At 52.1% G+C, this 20,476-nt stretch overlaps 1 protein-coding gene across 15 annotated transcripts in view; it reads left to right on the top strand.

Moving 5' to 3' along the window:
* RPH3AL (rabphilin 3A like (without C2 domains)) overlaps positions 1 to 20,476 on the top strand; it is a 169,876-nt gene that overhangs the window by 75,114 nt on the left and 74,286 nt on the right. For all 15 annotated transcript variants that reach the window (XR_012328445.1, XR_012328447.1, XR_012328448.1 and 12 more), the window contains exons 3-4: positions 343 to 486; positions 3,216 to 3,345. Coding sequence is in view for 7 of the 15 variants with exons in the window: in XM_073797260.1 (XP_073653361.1) it covers positions 343 to 486; positions 3,216 to 3,345 (274 nt within the window). In the remaining 8 variants the exon portion in view is untranslated. The remainder of the gene's footprint in view (positions 1 to 342; positions 487 to 3,215; positions 3,346 to 20,476) is intronic.

Genomic DNA, 20,476 nt, shown 5'->3' with positions numbered 1-20,476 from the left:
ATCCCATAGTAAACTCCATCTCACTTTCTTGTACAACTCAGATCCGGGTGTTCATTCTTCTCTTGGTCATCTTCTGTGCTGTTCCCTTGAAACCGCTCATGCTGTGGCCGTGGCCTTCTGCGCATTCCATGCTCCTGTCTCCCCCCAACCCCCCCGAGGTGCTAAGGGGGTGCTGCCATCCTTGTGGGAGCCGGGAGCTGGCGGGTGGCAGAGGTAGCGTTTGGAGGCTGGTGTCTGAACCCCTTGCCCCTGACACACAGACTGTGCTCAGGGGACCTTTGTGGATGTGGCGGGGATGCCAGTTTGCACTGGGGTTGCACTTCCGTGTTGTTCTCTCTCAAGGCTGCAGACGGGCTGGTCTGTGCACACCTACCAGACAGAGAAGCAGAGGAAGAGCCAGTGCCTCAGCCCAGCCGAGGTGGAGGCCATCCTGCAGGTCATCCAGAGGGCCGAGCGGCTTGACGTCCTGGAACAGCAGAGAGTCGGGTAAGGGCTGCTCCCAAGATGGGGCAGGAGTGAGGCCGTGGACAGGGAAGCAGGGCATTTAGTGCCAGATCAGTGGGCTGGGCGTCTGGCGCCCTGGCTCCTAGTTCCAGCTCTTCACTGGGAGTGAGTCAGCTCTGCCTGAACGCCCCTGGCGTGCAGATTCCTAACCCAGCCTGTCCAAGCCTCAGTATACCCCTCTGTAAGATGGGGATAGCGGCTGATGTGTGGGCCCCAAGCTGTGGGGAGGATGAATGAGTGCCGTCAAACACGTTAAGGTCTGTTTAGCTCTGCACAAAGGAGGGTCGCTGTGGTTCAGCCGGGGGAGGGATTGACGTGGAGGCTGAACTGTGGGTTCTCCCATCAAAGACCAACAGGAGCCGCTCTCCAGCTTAATCTAAGCTCTTCCGGCCTCCGGCATCTAGAGCCGTCTCCTACATAGTCTTCAGTTTTGTTGTGGCTTTTTTTTTGTTTAATTACAAAAGCAATTCATACTTCCTAGACAATCTGAAAAACACAGGCAGGCACGAGGAGGAAAACATAAATGCAGGGCACTGGCAAGAATTAATTTGATTCTGGTCTCCTTGTTCTTTTTCTATTTATTTTTTTCTATTAAATAGGTGATCATTTTTAAAAAGTCAGACATTGTAGAAATGCACAGTTCTGGAAAGTGAAAGCACCGCTACAAAGACCACTGCTGTCCAAACAGTTTGTTGTCTGTGCCTCCGTAATACTGACATGTTACTACCATTTCATTACAAAAAGGGTTTGTATCTGACAGACTAATTGTCTTTTGCTCTTTTCTCCCCACCACACCTGGCTGGGGCCCCTCCCTCTCTCAGGCCTAGCCCAAGGGTCCTGCAAGGCTCTGCAGGTCTCCGAGGTGCCTGTGCTGATGACTGATGGGCCAGCACCACATCCCTCGGGCTCCCCCAGGAGGGCGTGCTGGGAGCTGGTGAGGGGTGTCCCCCATGGGCTCCCCGCAGCTGCGGGAAGCATTTGCGCCCCGCCCGCATCCATCTGGACTGTCATCTTTGCCTTCCCTGTGCCGCTCACATCGTCTGGCCCTGGCTGTGAGCGCTGGGTTTGGCTGGGGCAGGAATGGCCCAGGAGACAGTGAATCATCTCAGAGGGAGGAGGTGCATCCTGTGTGTTTCCATGAGTGGGAGTCACAGGACTGTACGGAGAGGGGGTCCCCCAAAAATAAGTGGGTCAGGCCAGGGCCGAACTCGGCTTTGCTGCCGGAAACCTGCAGGTCCCTGGAAGAGGGACGGCGATTCCTGTGGAAGTCAGGAGTACCAGCTGGAGGGCAGGTGGGCAGAGGCAGCCTCGGCGCCCAGTCCGCCCTCCGTCGGCCCCCAGGCAGGGCCTGATCACCCCAGGGGAGAGGGCGGAGTTGCCGTGAGGCTTGGGGTGGCCTGAGTGTGGCCCTGGCGCTACCTCTGATGAGCTGTGCGACGCTGGCAAGTGACTTCACATCTCGGAGCCTCAATCTTCTCACCTTTAAAGTGGGAGGGAAGCAGCATCCTCTGCACTGGGCGGTTGTGAGAGTTACAGGACATAATGTACCCACACCCCGTCTTCCATGCATTCAAGAATTTTCACTGGGAATCCACTGGGCACTGGAGACACAGCGGCCAACGAAACAGAAGCAGAAGTGGCCGCGTTGTGGGGGTGGCAGTGTCGTATGACAGGTTGTCATGAAACAGGGGTCACGGTGGGCTGGGGGGCCATGGGACTCGAGGAAAGGCACCTATCCTGGGCTCAGCGGGGTTCAGAGAGGACCTCTTTCTCTTTCTCCCTCTAGCTTCTCCGTCCACCCAGGTGTTTAAGCCAAAAGGCTCTACTCCATCCTGGGTCTTTCTCTTACCTCTCCTCCCCCAAATCCATCCATGCTGACTCTGAAATACAGCCCGTCCTGCTCTCCGTCCTCCTTCCCCAGCCCTCCCGCTGCCTGCTGCCGGCTTCCTCACCGGACTCCCCCTGTAATCCCAGCTTCCCACAGCAGCTGGAGGGAGCTTTTAGCTTTTAGGGAGCTTAGATCAGATCAGTCCTCTACTTAAAACTCTTCAGTGGGCTCGCGTTGATCTTAGAAAACAATCCAAACTTCCAAAACCAATCAACCTACAAACCCTGTGTAACCTGGCCCCTCCTCACCCCTCCAGCCTCCTTTATCCCAGGCAGTCTAGCCCCCCTGGTCTTCTTACCATTCTAACGCGCCAGGGCCTTGCTCTTTGTACTTGCTGTTCCCTCTGCCTGGGATGCACCCCCAGCTCTTCACACGTTTGGTCCTTGTCATCCTTTACCTCTCAGTTCAAATGTCCTCAGAGAGGCCTTCCCTAATCACCATCTAACATGCCCTGCTCCCTCCCAGCCCCACTTATTTTATTTCATAACACTCCCCCCTCTGAAGTCGGTTTGCTTGTTTATGGACTTTCTCCCTTTTTTGAACATAAATTCCATAAGGACAGGGACCGTGTCCATCTCTGGCTTGTTTGCTACAATATTCCCAGTGTCTGGCATGTTGTAGGTGCCCAGTTCATGGCTGATGAGTGAGTGAATGATTAGGAGTTAGCCAGGGGAAGGGATGGGGCAGGGAACAGTACCCCAGGTGAGGGAACCAACCCCCAGGAAGTGGTATAGTTTTGGGGCCCCGTGGCAGCCGCGCCTGGGCAGGGGTCTGGTTGGAGACAGGAAGCACATGCCATCTGACTCTGTGTCCTGTGCTGCAGGCGGCTGGTGGAGCGGCTGGAGACCATGAGGCGCAATGTGATGGGGAACGGCCTCTCCCAGTGTCTGCTCTGTGGGGAGGTGCTGGGCTTCCTGGGCAGCTCATCGGTGTTCTGCAAAGACTGCAGGAAGGTAAGGCCCTGCTCTGGCTTCCCAGCCTGGACCAGCCCTGTTACTCTGTGGCTTTGCATCCTGGCTCCCAGGAGTGTGTGTGTGTGTACATGCGTGCATACATGGTATCCTATGCTTCTTGGCAAGAAGGATTGGGGCCTGAAGGTCAAATGGCCAGGCTTCTGGGGCCAGCTCTGGGGAGTGGACCTCTGGGTCTCCCAGGCCTGGGTGTGAGTCCAGCTCTTCCACTAGCTGTATGACCTCAGAAAACTTATTTACTACGTCAAGCATCACCTTCCTCATCTGTAAAATGGGGATGGTGATAATATGTACCTTAGAGAGTTGTGAGGATTCGATATTCTATGCAAAGCTCTTAAAACCTTGTTTGGCATATAAGTATTCAGGATATGTTATTAGTTGTCATTAAATAAATACAATTTTCCTCAGGGCCAAACAGTTTGCTAAGATTATACTTCCTGTGCTATTGGTCTGCTCTCTTGATCCCTGGCCACTCAAACGAGAATGATCTTTGCAGCAAGACCAAGTGGATTTTCTCCTTTTCTTATACTCCACTGATTGTTCTAAATTATGCCACATATTAATATTGAGTCCAAGACTTCTTCAAATAACTTTCTGTTTTTCCTGGAGTTTCTAATTGCCTTTCTTTTCTCATTGACCAAAGAATAACGTGCCTTCCAGTCCTCAAGGTTATTTAGCATCTGAACTTTACTCTCTATTGCGTGAAGCCTCCTTTTTCTTTCCCTGCCAGTATCTCTTCTGGACTCTTATTCCTGCTCTAGCCTACAGTAGTTACTGCATAGCTGTCATCACGGGACTTCCCTTTACTGCCCTCCTAGGTTAGAAGCACTGTTCCCAAGACACCATGTCTTTTTCTCTTTGTTTGTTTTTCACTCTAGTTTTACTAGAACCCATTCTCAAGTAACTTCCATGTGCTAGTCATTATTTTAAGCCTGGAGTTATTTTGGTGAACAAGGCAGAGAAAGAACTTTCTCTCTTGAGGGAACCAAAGAAGAGTAATGTAATAGATAATAGTAAAGTAAATAAATAAAGTAAATAGTAAATAAGTAATAGATAAGATTTCAGGAAGAAATAAATTCTGGAAAGAATTAACAGGGAATAGAAGACTGAGGGTGGGGTGGGGCGTTAAGAGTTGAGAGGACTGTAAATTATGGGAACGTCAAAGAAGTAAACGTGGACTTGGCAGCAGAGGCCGTTGGCAGCCTTGACAAGGGCATTTTCAGTGATGTTCAAAGTCTGGATGAGAGAACCAAGGTGCAAAAAAGTTAATGTACCAAATGAACAGGTGGGAAAGCCAGGATTTCAGCTAAGGTCCCTTTTCCCTTGTTCTGTCGCATGTGGTGAACTGGGCTGAGGAATGTGGATTAACTGGTGAGGGGTCCCAAGAACAGTGGAGGTGTGGGAGGGGCCTGAGGGTCAGGGAGGGGGTGGGCACTTTGGTGCCGCTCCTCCGCAAGCCTCCATAGGCCTAGACTAGATAGATACCAACGAGGTACTGGGCACAGGGACTCAGAAATGTCTTGCTCCCAGCACCTGGCCAGGTGGGGTTCTAGTATGTGACTTCTGCCTGGGAGAATGAGGCCCAACAGCCTGTTTCCTCCTTCTGCCCCTCAACTCCATGACTACTATAAATGTCCGGGTTTGCGGGACCATGAAGAGCCTGTCAGAGCCTTGTCTCCTTTCCCTGGAAAAGTTTGGGGCCTCTGCCGCAGAGGCAGGCTGCTGCCCCTGGTTGCTGAAGGGTTAATGCCCGCTGCTCCTTGCAGAGCCGTTTCCTAGGCAACAGTGCGAGTCCTAGGGGAGAACCTCAGTGGATGTGGGGGTGGGGGAATGCTCTTCCAGATACTCTCACCACCCCCACCCATGGCTTTTCCAGAGGACATTTCCATTTGAAAATGTTCTTATTTCACAGCAGGCTGAAGACTTGGTCCTGGCTTGGATGGTGAGATAAGGAGCCCTCTGAGTTCCTGAGGGGACTTGTTCTTGGGTGAGAGTGGGAGGAGAGCATGCCAATTAGGGCCACAGCTGAACGATGGGCATTTGGGGGGGTTATCTTCATCCATCCTTGAGAAGACTGTGTTATTCATTCAGTCATTCATTTACTCCTTATGCAAATAGTAGAGGGTCTGCTGTGTGCAGGCCCTGTTCTAGGTTCTGGCGATACCATGAACAAGATAAAGTCCTTGCTCTCATGGAGGGGTAGGAGAAGACAGACAATAAACAAATATAAAATAACGGTTAAGTAGACCTAGGGCTCTGTAGTGAATTAAAACAAGGTGCTCAAGTTGAGTCTCTGTGAGCTCAGACCTGACCACAAGCAGAAGCCAGCCCCGGGAAGATCCAGGTGGAGGAGTGTTGCAGGCAGAGGGACCAGCAGGCACCAAGGCCCTGAGGCAGAAATGAGCTGGGCATGTTCAAGGAACTAATGAAGGCTTCTGGGGCAGAGGGAGCGAGCGGTGGGCATAGCCAATCACACAGAGCTTTGTAAGTCAAGGTCAGGAGTTGAGATGTGATTCTAAGTTTCATGGGATGTCAGTGGAGCGTTTTAAGCAGGGATGTAATGTGATCTGGTTTGTGTTTTTAGGAGGTGAGCCTAGCTGCTGTCTGGCAAGTGCGTGACAGGGGGACATAGAAGAAAAGCAGATGAGTTAGGTGGCGATGGCTGTCATTGGAAGATGATGAGGTTGGGGACAAGGCAACATAGGGACAAAAGCCATACGCTAAGGGAATCAATCTTTTCAATGTATTCTAAGCAAATAGGGAGGGGTTAGGGGGGTGATTGAGGGTCTTAGGAAGGAAAGCGAGCCCTAGATTCCAAATGGGCCAGGGCTAGAAGTCACTTGGTCCTGCACGGTGAGGGGATGGAGGTCCTCCTGGGTTGCCAGTAAGTGCTGTTCCCATGCAGAGAGACCTGGGTTGTGCTCCAGCTTGGGCACAGTGCAATGACCTTGTATGAGCCACTTAACCTCTCTGGGCCTCTGTTTCTTCATCTGTAAACGGGGGAATAGAACTACATCATTATTGGGTGGGTGTGAGGAGTAGATGAGCTAATGCAGGGAAGCCCTTAGTGTCGGGTCCATTGCAAACTCTCAGTAAAGGATTCCTGTTATCATTATTATCACTATTATTATTAATTCACTTCGAGGTCCTAGCTGTTCAGACTGCCCAGGTGTTACAAAAACAGAACCAACCGCACATACATCTCAGAAGAGGTTTAGTGATATCCCATGGATCAGTCAGCTCAGGCTGCCATAACAAAAGACCACAGACTGGGTGGCTTCAACGACAGAAATCGATTTCTCATAGTTCTGGAGGCTGGGAAGTCCAAGATCAGTGTGCTGGCCAATCTGGTTTCTGATGAGGACTCTCCTCCTAGCTTGCAGACGGCCACCTTCTCACTGTGTCCACACATGGTGGAGAGAGAGCTCTGGTCTCTCTCCTACTTCAGATAAGGTCACTAGTCCGTTTGGATCAGGGCCTCTCCCTTATGACCTCATTTAACCTTAATTACCTACTAAAGACCCTGTCTCCTAATACAGTCACATTGGAGATTAGGGCTTCAACACAAGAATTCTGATGGGACACAATTCAGCTGATAGCAACCTATGTTCTCCTTTTTACAATTCATGTTTTCCCTCCTTCCTCCTTCCTTCCTTCCTTTCTTCCTTCCTTCCTTCCTTCTTTTCATCATCCCTCCCTCCCTCCCTCCCTTTCTCTCCCTGTCTCTCCCTTTCTCTCCCTGTCTCTCCCTGTCTCCCTCTCTCTCTCTCTCTCTCTCTCTCTCTCTCTCTCTCCCCCCCTCTCCTCCCCACCCCTCTCCCCGGGATCTTACTTCCCCCACCAGGGATTGAACCTGGGCCCTGGCAGTGAAACTGCTGAGTCCTAACCACTGGACTGCCATGGAATTCCCTACAATTCATGTTTTCTTGAACTGAAAGTTGGAGTTCCCACAGTTAGTCCCAAATTTTTTGTAATTTATATAAAAGCCTCTGGAAGCCTTTGTAGCTCTCCAGGATTGGATATCTTAAGCAGGGAAACCAAACTTAATTTCTGTGCAAGTTCCTCAGGTGAACCTAACACTCAGTCACTTATTCAGCCTGTTCTGGGTTAATTCTGGGTTAGGGGACTCCAAAAGGAGAAGGGTCCAGAACGGCCACTTCCCTCTGGTCCTCATGGTCAAGGTGGGAAGACAGTACCCTCTAGAGTGATGCTGACTATGGCTGGGACCAGGGTTTCCAGGACTGAGAACAATCAGGAGGTCTGCCTGGAGGAGCTGGCTCCTGAAAGTTGGTTAGGCTTCTGAGAGGCTGAAAGCAGAGCCAAGGGCATTCCAGGGATGGGAGAACAGCACAGCATAGGCATACAGCTGGAAATGGGCTGGGCAAGTGCTTGACTATGAGGATTCAGGCCCAGAAGACAGGGAGGACACCCTGGGCCACTCTGCCAGGTGGTGGTCGCTTAGGAGCCAAGTCTCTGGAGAATCAGGAGGGAGGCCCAGACTTAACCTCACAGCCCCCTGCAAAACTTTAGCCCTTGTACAGGGGCTCTCTGGTGTCTGGGAGGGATAGACAATGTCATCTATTCACTCTTTCAACAAATATGTGTTGTCATATAAATATGACAATATACTGGTGCAGGCATTGGAGATACACACAGATGCCTGCCCTCTAGGCAGTGGGTGTTAAATGATTATGGATAATTAATTACAGTTGGGTTTGGGGTTACAGAGGCAGCCCTTGGGGGCTAAGAGAGATCTAACAAGGTAGTGACCAGATTGGGGGTATCAGGAGCCCTCCACTCTGGGCTCACCAATTTCCAGGGCGCCTCCCTATTTATTTCTATCGCTCCTCTCCACCTCCCCACCTTTTGCAATGGCTATAGCACTGGCTCCCAGGAGGTGCGTGGGCAAGGGCAGGCGCAGAGCAGGGGTGCTGGGGAGCTCTCTGACGTGGGAAGCATCCAGATCCATGTCTGGGGTCAGATCCTCAGGTGCTCCTGGCCACATGGCGGTGTCCTGAGCAAAAGCCCTGGCAGTGCTCGGCGGCCACAAGCTAATGAGCGTGCGAGTGGAACCCACGATGCTGGTCCTCAGAGCAGCGTCCCCTCTAATTGGGCCTGCATGCCCAGGCTGCCTGCTCTCATTATCAGAAGGCTGTGGTGGGAAGGGAGAGGGGCTGGCTGGTTAATTAGAGAGGCCTGGCACTCCTAATTGCTTAGGATCTGAGTCTGCCAGCTTTCACTTTAATTGAAAGTCTGGCTTCACCAATAATAGGGAGGCTGGGAAGGGCTGCTGGAGAGCCCGCCTGAGCCCAGGATGGCACTGTCACTGTGCGGGGGAAGCAATCAGATTTTTCTCTGGTCTCAGCTAAAATGTGCTCCGCGTGTGGGAGCAGAGGAGCCTGCCCATGAAGTGATGGTCTCGGTAATGTGTGCTGAGTCCTGGTGAAAAAGAGTGAGGCAGCCCCGCACTTTGCTCAGAGTCTTCAGGGGACATCCAGCTTGTGGGGCGGGGGTGGGGTGGGGTGGGGTGGGCAGGCATCCCCCACCGAGGATGGAGGGCCAGTGGAGGAAAGGGGCCAGGCCAGACCCTGATCCCTGTCCCCAACCCTGCTCAAGGCTCTGAGGAGCGGTATCCTGCTGAGGTCATCCCAGACCCACAGCAGGCAGTAACCCTGGAGCCACTAATCCCATCACAGGGGCCGCACCCTCATGACCTCTCATTGAACTCTAATCACCTCCCAAAGGCCCACCTCCAAACACCGTCACGTGGAGGGTTAGGACTTCAACACACAAATTTTGAGGGGACACAAATACTTCATCCCTAGCACCTACTGAATAGGAACTCTGCCAACAGAGGCAGTGTGTTTAACAACAGCACTCCTGGGGATTCTGATCCTCCTTAGGCTGGAAGACCCCTGCTCTGGGAATTCCCTGGAGGTCTAGTGGTTAGGACTACGTGCGCTCACTGCTGAGGGCCTGGGTTCAATCCCTGGTCAGGGAACTGAGATCCCACAAACTGCATGGCATAGGCCAAAAAAAACAATCCTGCTTTGAGGTCCCAGCCCCAGGCCCGGCTCAGGGTGGTGGTGAAGGACCTCACGTGACCGCCTTCCCTCTGCTTGTCTTGCTCCCCTTGCCCTCCCTATGTTCTCCCCTGCACCACACCCCCAGACCCTCAGCTTAGAGTCTCCTGCATCCTCCCTCTCGCAAACAGTGAACATGGAGGCCACTGTCTCACCTTGTAATGTCCTTTGGAGTTTATAAAGCACTTTCACAGAAGTCATCCTTCTGGGTCCTTAGGGCAAAGCCATAAGGGAATCAGGGTCAGTGAGGCTAGTCCACAGTCACAGATGGAGAACAGGGGCTCAGCTGAGGTGATGTGGGCTGCTCAGGTCACCTGGCCAGATGGTGGGGAGCTGGGTCCCCCAGGGTGAGTTGCTGTGCCATGTTGCCCCTCTATTGCTTCAGACCAAAGCATTCATTATCTCATGCTTTCCCTTCCTTGGAGAAGCAGGGATATCTTATTAAAGAACACAGGAGGGGCTTCCCTGGTGGCGCAGTGGTTGAGAGTCCTGCCGCTGCAGGGCACATGGGTTCGTGCCCCGATCCGGGAAGATCCCACATGCCGCGGAGCGGCTGGGCCCGTGAGCCATGGCTGCTGAGCCTGCACGTCTGGAGCCTGTGCTCCGCAACGGGAGAGGCCACAACACTGAGAGGCCCGCGTACCGCAAAAAAAAAAAAAAAAAAAAAAAGAACACAGGAGAAGAAACATCATACTCAATAGTTATTGAAAATTATTCTCCTAAAGTCTGGTATAAGACAAGTTCTATGTATCTTTATCACCACTTCTATCCAACATTGTGCTGGAGGCCTAACCACTGCAATCAGGCAAGAAAAAGAAATGTGTGGCATAAGGATTGGAGAATAGCTAAGACTGTCATTATCATGAAAACATGATTCTATAACTAGAAAATCTTAAAAACTCTAAATACAGATGGTTAGTATTAGTTGGTGAATTGAGCAAGATGGTTGTATACAAGTTTAATATACGTACAAAAAAATCCGGACAGGCGCACCTCAGAGATACTGTGGGTTTGGTTCCACACCACTGCAGTAAAGCAAATATTGCAATACAGTGACAAATTTTTTGATTTCCCAGTTCATATAAAAGTTATATTTACACTTTAGAGTCTTCCTTTCATGAACAGTTTCCGTGCAGTGTGCGATGCTGTTTGATAGTATTTTACCTATAATAGGACTTCTTTTAAAATTGGAGTCAATCCTTTCAAACCCTGCCACTGCTTTATCAACTAAGTTTATGTGATAGTCTAAATCCCTTGTTGTCATTTCAACAGTCTTCACTTCAACAATCTACTCCCTTCCCCGGGAGTAGATTTCGTCTCAAGAAACTACTTTCTTTGCTCATCTATAAGAAACAACTCCTTATCTGTACAAGTTTTATCATGAGACTGCAGCAATTCAGCCACATCCTCAGGCTCCACTTCTAATTCTACTTCTCTTGTTATTTCCACCACATCTACTTCCTCCACAGAAGTCTTGAACCCCTTAAAGTCATCCATGAGGATTGGAATCAACTTCTTCCAAATTCCCGTTAATGTTGATATTTTGACCTCTTCCCATGAATCATGAATGTTCTTAGTGGCATCTAGAATGGTGACTACTTTCCAGAAGGTTTTCAATTGACTTTGCCCAGATCCATCAGAGGAATCACTATCGATGACAGCTATAGCCTTATGAAATATATTTCTTAAATAGTAAGACTTGAAAGTCAAAATGACTCCCTGATCCATGTGCTGCAGAATGGATGTTGTGTTAGCAGGCATGAAAACAGCATTAATCTCATTGTACATCTCCATCAGAGCCCTTGGGTGACCAGATGCATTGTCAATGAGCAGTCAGATCTTGAACAGAATCTTTTTTTCTCAGAAGAAGGTCTCCACAGTGGGCTTAAAATATTCAGTAAACCATGTTGTACACAGATGTGCTGTCCTCAGCCTTTGTTGTTCCGTTTATAGAGCTCGGGCAGAGTAGATTTGGCATAATTCTTAAGGGCTCAAGGATTTCAGAATGGTAAATGAGCGTTGTCTTTAACTTAAATCTTCGTTAGCCCCTAATGAGAGAGTCAGCCTGCCCTTTGAAGCTCTGAAGCCGGGCATTGACTTCCTCTCTCTGGCTACGGCATCTCCTTCCAGTAGAGGGCTGTTGCATCTATGTTGAAAATCTGCTGTTGAGTGTAGCCACCTTCATTGATGATCTTGGCTTGATCGCCTGGATAACTTGCTGCAGCTCCTGCATCAGCACTTGCTGCTTCCCCTTGCTCTTTCCTGTTACGGAGATGAGACGGCTTCTTTCCTTAAACCTCGTGAACCAACCTCAACTAGCTTCAGACTTCTGCAGCTTCCTCACCTCTCTCAGCCTTCATAGAATTGAAGAGAGTTAGGGCCTTGCTCTGGATTAAGCCCTTCCTTAAGGGCATGTTGTGGCTGGTCTAATCTTCTATCCAGACCACTCAAACTTTTTCCGTATTCATAGTAAGGCTGTTTCACTTTCTTATCATTCATGGGTTCACTGGAGTAGCACTTTTTATTTCCTTCAAGAACTTTTGCTTTTTATTCGCAACGTGGCTAACTGTTTGGTGCAAGAGACCTAGCTTTAGTCTGGCTTGGCTTTCTTTTCTTTTTTAATATTTATTTGGTTGCACTGGGTCTTAGTTGCGGCAGGTGGGCTCCTTAGTTGCGGAGCACCAACTCCTTAGTTGCAGCATGTGGGCTCCTTAGTTGTGGCTCACAGTCTCCTTAGTTGTGGCTTGCAGTCTCCTTAGTTGTGGCTCCCAGGCCCCTTAGCTGCAACTTGCCAGCTCCTTAGTTGCAACACACGGGCTCCTTAGTTGTGGCATGCAAACTCTTAGTTGCGGCATGCATGTGGGCTCTAGTTCCGTGACCAGGGATCGAAGCCCGGCCCCCTGCGTTGGGAGCGCAGAGTCCTACCCACTGTGCCACCAGGGAAGTCCCCTGGCTTGGCTTTCGGCATGGCTTCCTCACCAAGCTTAACCATTTCTAGCTTTTGATTTAAAGAGAGAGACATGTGACTCTTCCTTTCAGATGAACACCTAGAGGCCATTGGAAGGTTAGTAAATGGCCTAATTTCAATATTGTTGTGTCTCAGGAAATAGGGTAACATCAAAGATCACTGATCACAGATCACCGTAACAAATATAATAATAATGAAACAATTTGAAATATTGTGAGAATCACCAAAAGGTAATGCAGAGACACAAAGTGAGCAAATGCCGTCGGGAAAATGGCGCCAACAGACTTGCTCAACGTAGGGTTGCCACAAACCTTCAATTTGTAAAGAATGCGATATCTGCCAAGCGCAGTAAGGCAGAGCGCGATAAAATGAGGTGTGCCTGTATTTCTATACACCTGCTGCAAAAATGAGCGAAAATAAGCGAAAATAAGAATTCCAGTGTATGGCAAAGGAGACACGGATGTGCGGTGGGAAAAGAATGGTCTTTTGGGTAAATGACGCAGGGTCATTTGGATACTATATGGGAAAGACGGATCTTGACTTTTACCTCCCACTAGGCACAGAAGTCAATTCCAGCTTGATTCACATGTAAATGTGAAAGGTAAAATATTTGGGAGGATAAGTAAATAAGCAAACAAATAACAAAGAAAGAACACACTTTAAGGCGAAGCAGTGGCAGATTTGAGGACCCCAGGTGCACCCACATGGCCTTGTCTAGAGCCCACCCACCCCCTGTATTCCCTTGATACCAGCAGTGGCCGGCTAGCTGCCCTCACCACCACTGGGGGGAACCAGCTTTTCTACCTACTTTCCCAGGACCTTCAGAAGCAGCCTGAGTGTTCTCAGGATGTTCCCAATGCAAAAGCTAAGCACCTGAGGCTGGGTGGAGCCCACCTCAAGGGGCCCAGGCCTGTGTGGGCAGGAGGATGGAGCAGGCCTCTTGGGGGACTTTCACCTCCTTGGGAGCTGACTCAGCTCCATAGGCCCATCCTTGAAAATGAAACTGAATTTCATGAAGGTCTTATCTCTCTGCAGAATTTTTTGATTCATTCATTCTTTAAGGTTTTATTGGGTACTGACTATATGCCAGGCCCTGCAGATACCGTGACGAGCAAGGTAGGCCTTGTCCTTGTACCCACCGCTTGTCACAACGAGACCCCTTACTTCTCTCTTCTCAGTACTGTGCAGACTCTGTTCTAAGGGCTTTTCACTTGTTAACTCATTCCTGTCAACCCGACAGTCCTCCTGTCAACCCAGTGGGCTCAGCACCTTTATCATCCCCCCTTTACAGATGGGGAAACTGAGGCTCAGAATGGTTAAGTACTTTTCCCGAGATCACTCAGCCAGTCAGTCGTGGAGCCAGGATTTGATCCCAGGCCGTCTGGTTCCGAGCATCCTTGCCATTACCGCTATACCACATCACCCCCACGGAGTTTATGAGCTAGAAAGGCGAGATGGAGAAGAACAAGTAAATACCACAGTTCCAGAAAGTGGGAGGCAGAAACCTAAAAAGTGAAGGTGGGGGACACTCGAACAGCCAGTGGGGAGGGCGTGGGAAGGCAGCTATTTTATTTCGGACGCGCAGCATGGGCCTCTATGAAGAGGTGACGTCTGAGCTGGGACTGTGATGAGGAAACGCGAGATCTGGCAGAAAGTATCCCAGGCAGGGGGAGCGGCGTGGATAAGGGGCACTGGGTGGGAAAGAGCACAACGTAAGTGAGGACCAGAAAGGAGGCCAGGGAGGCAAGGGAAGGGGGAGGCCCCACCGATGACCCTTCACATCTCCGTAGCCTGGCCCTTGCTGGGTCTGTGTGGCAGCAGCTGCCCCACCCTGCTCCTTGGTTTAATTTGGGTTCCCCCAAATCAGAGGCAAGTTTAAAAGTTATTTACTTTTTAATTTGTGGTAAAATGTACAAACATAAAATATACCATTTAAATCATTTTTATGTGTACAGTTCAGGGGCGTCAAGTACCTTCACATTGTTGTGTGGCCATCACCACCATCATCTCCAGAGCTTTCTCGTCTTGCAGAACTGAAGTTCTATACCCATTCAATGGTAATTCCCCATCCCCACCCACCCCAGGCCCTGGCACCCCACTTCTTTCTGTCCCTATGTGTTTGACTTCTCTGGGTGCCTCATGTAATCATTCACGCAGTATCTGTCTTCTTGTGAACTGGCTTCTGTCACTTTGCGTAATATCTTCAAGGTCCATCCATGCGGTAGCGTGTGAGAACGTCCTTCCTTTTTAAGGCTAAATAATAATATTGTGTATGTACACGTGATCCATTCATCTGGCAATGGACACTTGGTTTGCTTCCACGTTTTAGCTCTCGTGAATCGTGCTCCTGTGAATATGGGTGTGCAAATATCTCTTTGAGACTCTGCTTTCAGTTCTTGTGGGTGTATACGCAGAAGTGGAAGTGCTGGATCATGGGGGAATTCTGTTTAATTTTTGGAGGACCCGTCATGTGGTTTTCCCCGGCGGGTGTACCATTTTACAATCGCACCAACAGTGAACGAGGGTTGGGAGGGGGCAGTTTTCTGCAGGGCCTCCCTCCCGAATGGGAGGCGCAGTGAAAGTCATCCCTGGCTCCCTGTCCCCTGCTCCCTTTCCAGACCCAGCGCTCAGCATCTCTGTCCCTCAGGTGCGGCCGCCAAAACAGCAAGCTTCTTGAGCAACAGCTGTTTCATCTGAGCTGCCTCCACACTGGCCCTGCAATGTCCTTTTTCCTCCTCGACCTAATTCAGATGTTAGGAGACGTGTGTTTGTGCCTCATTACGAAGATGGATTTTTCATTCAGCTACTGATGTTTCCTAAATTCCCGGAAAACGTCACTTAATTCGTCTGCCCCGAGGGCCCTCTCTGACTGCTTGGCAGGAACTGACTTGGCTGCCGTTGCCGGGATGGGAGGATTGGACCAGACCCCACGCAGCATCTTGGAACATCTGCCTCGGTCAGGAGTCTGACGACCAGAACGTCTCCGTCAAGGCCCCCTTCTTTCTTGCTGCCCTGGTGCCTGCGCCGTGGCTTTTCCTCCCCCAGAGGAGCTTCTTTCTTTCCACTTTGTGCAGTTCAGAGCCCTTCTCATAGCCCGGTCTGACATTGACCTCCAGCTCAGGGTCATCAGGACAAATGCAGCGGAGGAGCTGCTGAGAGCCAGGCTGGGCTCCCGGTGGCAAGGCCCCGAGTGTCCTGGAGAGAGACCAGCGCCATGGTCATTGGCCATCTGGAGACCCTGCCCACTTAGCTCACCTTCCAGCCAAGCCCTGCCCTCTAGGAACTCACCTGGTGACAGATAATACAGCTCGGTGTGACAAGTGCTGTAGATGCAGATGGCACGGAGTGAGCCCAGAGTGGAGGGGCGGGGGTGGCTGGCCCCTGAGAGGTACGGGAGGCTGCAGCGTGGAGCTCACTTTGAGCTGAACCTGGAAGGGTGGATACCCAGGGGGCAGGGGTGGTGCATTTCAGGAGGAAGTGCAGGGACCGGTGGGCGTTTGGCAGAGCTGGTGGACGTCGGGGAGGGAGGGAGAAGGAGGGGGTGATGGCGAGAGGCGGGCTGAGGGAGGGAGAGAATGAAGCGAGGATCTGGCGGCAGAACCATCAAAGGGTGCTAAGCAGGTGATGGCTGTCAGGTGTGTCTCTGGGGAGTTTAAGTCCAGAGGTGGATTTGGAGGAGGGAACGTGTAGTGGGTTGTAGAGAGCCTGTCGGATGCTGGATTATCCAATTAGCAATAATGAAGGCCTGAATTCAGGCAAGAACAACCAGGATGGGGACTTCAAAGATGGTGAAGAGTTAGAAATAAAAGCTGCCAGTGATGGAGAGCTCACTCCGGGCCAGGCCCCTGCCGAGTTATCAGGCACCCTTCCCTTCCCTGTAATTCCTTCTTTTCCAGGCTGCTCACACACCCTTCGGGGGCAGGACTGGGCTGGGGACACTGGGCCTGGGCCCGCCTTCTCTTGCTCCAGACGCCCTTCATCCTGCCCCTGTCAGGCCTGGCCTCTCCCCTCGTCGGCATCTCTCCCAGGGCCGCAGACCTCTGCACTTCAACTTCTGCTGCCTGCCTTTGCTCAGCACTCTCCCCCGATACACACATCCTACCCGTGTCTGAAGTCCAATTGAGGGCGCGGGTCCCTGTGTATGTCAGAGGATGGACATAGCTGGTGGGGTGGGATAGGGGCGGGGCCGGTGTTGCCTAAACTCATACTGACTGCTATACCTGCACCTGTGCTGAGTGGACCGGGCGTCAGGAGGGCAGGAGAGCTCTGCCCTGGGCTCCCCCCACCACCCCGTGACCTCGGGTTAAAATCCCTGCCCGCTCTGGGCCTCTCGAGCTCCCTGTGAAAGGAAGCAGTTGGAGGGGTTGGAGGAGAGGGTCTCTTGGGCTGTCCAGCAGTTTCCTCCTGTGAAGCTCAGGTCAGCCCAGTCCCTGCAGGATCACCACCCCAGAACCTGCTCCCCAGGGGCCTGCACAGATCAGTGAGCTAAAGCTCATTTCTCTGCATCTCCGGAATACAGCTCGGTTTGTTGTTATTTTAAAGCCGTGGCAGGTTTGCTTCCCACTTGGCTTTGGCTCAGGCTGTGATTGCATCTGTGTCCTCTCAGCAGGAGGAAGCCAGGGTGGGGGTCGGCATGTGCTTCTTAAAGCCGCCTCTGCCCCTGATGTTCCTGTGATGCCATAAGTCCCTCAGAGCCCCCTGGAGGTCAGTAGGCAAAAGGCGGTGATTATACCCATTTTCCAGATGGAGAAACTGAGGCTCAGAGGGATCACTTGCTCCTCGTGGCACAGCCAGGGCCTTGTAGTTCTTCCTACCTCTTGGTTCAGAACTTTGCCCACATGCCCTCTGGGAAGTAAAGAGAGCTGAAGACACGCAGGAGACCCCCAAAGGAGGGTGTTGTCTGGTGCCAGCTTGTCCATGGAGTGCAGAGGTCATTGGCTAAGTGCCTGCAACACTGGGGAAGGGACGGTCGCCCCAACACTAGGGCTCACCATAGTCGGGGGTGGCACCCTGAGCACCCCTGAGGCAGGACCCTGCCCCCCAGAGTTTGTCACACCCCTAAGGTGGCTGAGCAGCAGCTGAACACACATGGGGTGTCTGTAGTTGTTGAGTCATGGACTGGTCAGTGTGAGGCCAGCCCCTCTCTGAGTGGGCAGAGTGTCTGTAGGCTTGGGCTTGGGTTGGGTTTGGGGACACCAGCCGGGCTTCCCCACTGAGACATCCATCCGTCTGGCACCCCCTTGGGCCCCTCGCTACCCCCCTCAGTGGCTCTTCTCCCAGGGTCTGGTCCGTGTAGCGAGCCCGCCGGCAGCAGGAAGCCGTGTTGGCAAATCTGTTTAGCGGCTGTTACCAGGAACAGTAATTTTGTGCAGCCTCTTGTCCTCTGTTGCGGTAAATAACAGATAATGACATTTCCAGTCCGAGCTGTGGCCAGCGCCACCCACGTGGCCCTCGCCTCAACAGCTGCACCCCGCAAGCTGCCACCCTTCGCAGGCCCTGCGATTCTTCATCGCTCTCAAATTGCCCCTGTTTTTCCTGCTGCGTTGCTTCCCGCACAGCTGTTTGCTGTTCACTGACCTTAACTGGAGGTGGGTTTAGCCTGTCCTTCTGTTGCCCCGCAGGGAAACCAGGATGCCGCTCTTATGGATAGAGGGAGCAGAGGGGAGCATGGGAGCCGGCTCCTCACCTAGGCACCCTTTAGCCCGGGCCTCCAAACCAGGAAAGAGCCGGGCCTTTCTCAGAGGGGACTTTTTTTTTTGTGCGCGGTACACAGGGCTCTCACTGTCGTGGCCTCTCCCACTGCGGAGCACAGGCTCCGGACGCGCAGGCTCAGCGGCCATGGCTCACAGGCCCGGCCGCTCCGCGGCATGTGGGATCTTCCCGGACCGGGGCACGAACCCGTGTTCCCTGCATCGGCAGGCGGACTCTCAACCACTGCGCCACCAGGGAAGCCCTCAGAGGGGACTTTTGAGCTCTCTCCTTCCAAACCCTTTCCTCGCCCTTGTCATCCTGCCTTCCAGAGGAGGGATGACTCTCCCAGGTTACAGATGCAGAAACGGAGGCTGAGAGGGGTTACGATCTGCCAAGCCTTCCAGAGACCCCTCTGCCCAAGAACCACATCTGCCTTGCCGAGTTTCCAGGCGCAGACAGGAGTGTAGTCTGGGCCCCCCAGGGAGTGAGGCCCGAGCACCTGGCTGCCACTGCGGGGCCTCCCCACCCGGCTCCTGACTGCCTGCAGTGGAGTATCATCCGCTTTCTAGCTCATTCTCTGCTTCTCTGCTTCTTCGTCTTGCTCAAGTGTGGCTTTTTCCCTCCGGCTGAAGTCTTCAGTGGCAGTCTACTGCCACTCTGTTCTGCTGCCTAGAATAGAGCCTAACCGCCGCCACTTGGTATCCAGGGCCCTCAGTCCATTCGTGGCCTGAGCACGAGCTGCTGACCGTAGCAGCATAAACTGCATACGGGGCTGGGAGTCCCGAGGCCTGAGGGTCAGACCTGACTCTACCTGGCCCAGACCTGTCACCGCGCTCCCTGGAGCTCTGCTCCTGCGCATTGCCAGGGTCCTTAGCTGATCACTAGTGCTGTTGCTCCTGGGGTGCTAAGAAGCCCTAGGGTGTTTGTCGAGTCCGCTGTATTTTTCAAATTAAAAAAAAATCAGTTCCAGTGACAGGTACTTACTGGCTTCGAGGACGTTTACTGTGTCTAGGCACTGGAGTGGGCACAGAGAAGGGAGAGGGTATTTTCACATAAACTGACCTTTTGAGAGTTAGGATAACCCTGGAAAGTCAGAGAAGACGGTGCTGACCCTGGGACAGGTGAGGCTGCCGGGGAGCTGAATGTCCACACTGGGCTGGTGGGGGGAATCTGCGCTAACTTGGCTTCCTGTGGACCCTGGATTGGCCTTCGCTAGTCTCCTCAAGCCCTCCCCACTCCCCACCCTGATCTCTTTGGCCCAGGAGCTTGAATTTGTTGTCTGGCCGAACTGTCTGCATCCAGCCCCGCTCCTCTGGCTCTGCGCTGGGGCCCCTCTGCTCCCCCAGGTCCTGGCCCCACCCCCACGGAGGCCCCTCCCCCTTCTTATGCCCTCCCCCTCCACCCCCTCCATCAGAGCCCAAATGCTCATCTCTCCTTCAGCCTAAACAGACATTTATTGAGCACCTACAGTGTGCCAAGCACCAGTCCAGGTTCCAGAGTGACCTCAGGGTCGGGCCAAGCCTCGGCCCCTCCTGAAGCACCTGTTCTAAGGGTGCTGAAACTGACAGTAGCTGCACTCAGACCAATATCGAAAGTGCACCCATCTACACGGCCTCTCACTTGCCTTGCGTTCCCAAGCTTCAGGCAGCGCCGTGTGCTGGCCCTCCCTCGTCTCTGTCCCCTGCCTTCCTCCCAAGCTCTGGACCTGGCCCCACCTCCCAACTCTTCCAAGGAGTCCACTCGCACTGCAAGTATCCACGTGTCCAAAGCCGAATATTTTGCCGGCCGCTCGTCCCCACTCTGTTAACATGACCACCGTCCATCCTGTTGGCCAGCTGGCAGCCTCTAGAATGAACCAGAGTCCTTTCTTTTCCTCACCTTCCATACCCAGCTAGGATTGGAATTCCATAGGTATCTGGGAATGTTCTGGAAAAAGAGCCTCTGCTGAGAATACAGAGGACAAATTGACCAGGAGTGACTGAATCTGTATTTTCAGCAAAGGTGCTTTTTCTGAAACTCAGATCCGATTGTGCCCCTCCCCTCCTTAAAAACCACCATCGGCCCCCAGATGTCTGCAGAATCCCAACCCCACAGTCCATGATGCTTGTCAATCAGCCCCTCCCTTCCTTCCTAGCCAACTACATGCCAGACGCCTGCTAAACTTGTGGATTTAAACAAGAACAACAATGTCCTTTTTCTAGAGGGAGCATACTCACAGGATAGACAATTTCAATATGATGCAATTAACACTCCTCTAGAGATGTTGACCCATATTGGGAGCGCACAGGAGAGAGTAACTAGTGCTTCCCCTGGGGGAGAATCAAGGAAGGAGTCACAGAGGAGGAGACATTTGAGTTGTTCCTGAAGGATG

Source organism: Tursiops truncatus, chromosome 20, assembly GCF_011762595.2.
Source record: "Tursiops truncatus isolate mTurTru1 chromosome 20, mTurTru1.mat.Y, whole genome shotgun sequence".
NCBI classification, from domain to species: Eukaryota; Metazoa; Chordata; class Mammalia; order Artiodactyla; family Delphinidae; genus Tursiops; species Tursiops truncatus.
This window is presented reverse-complemented; position numbering and strand designations above follow the sequence as displayed.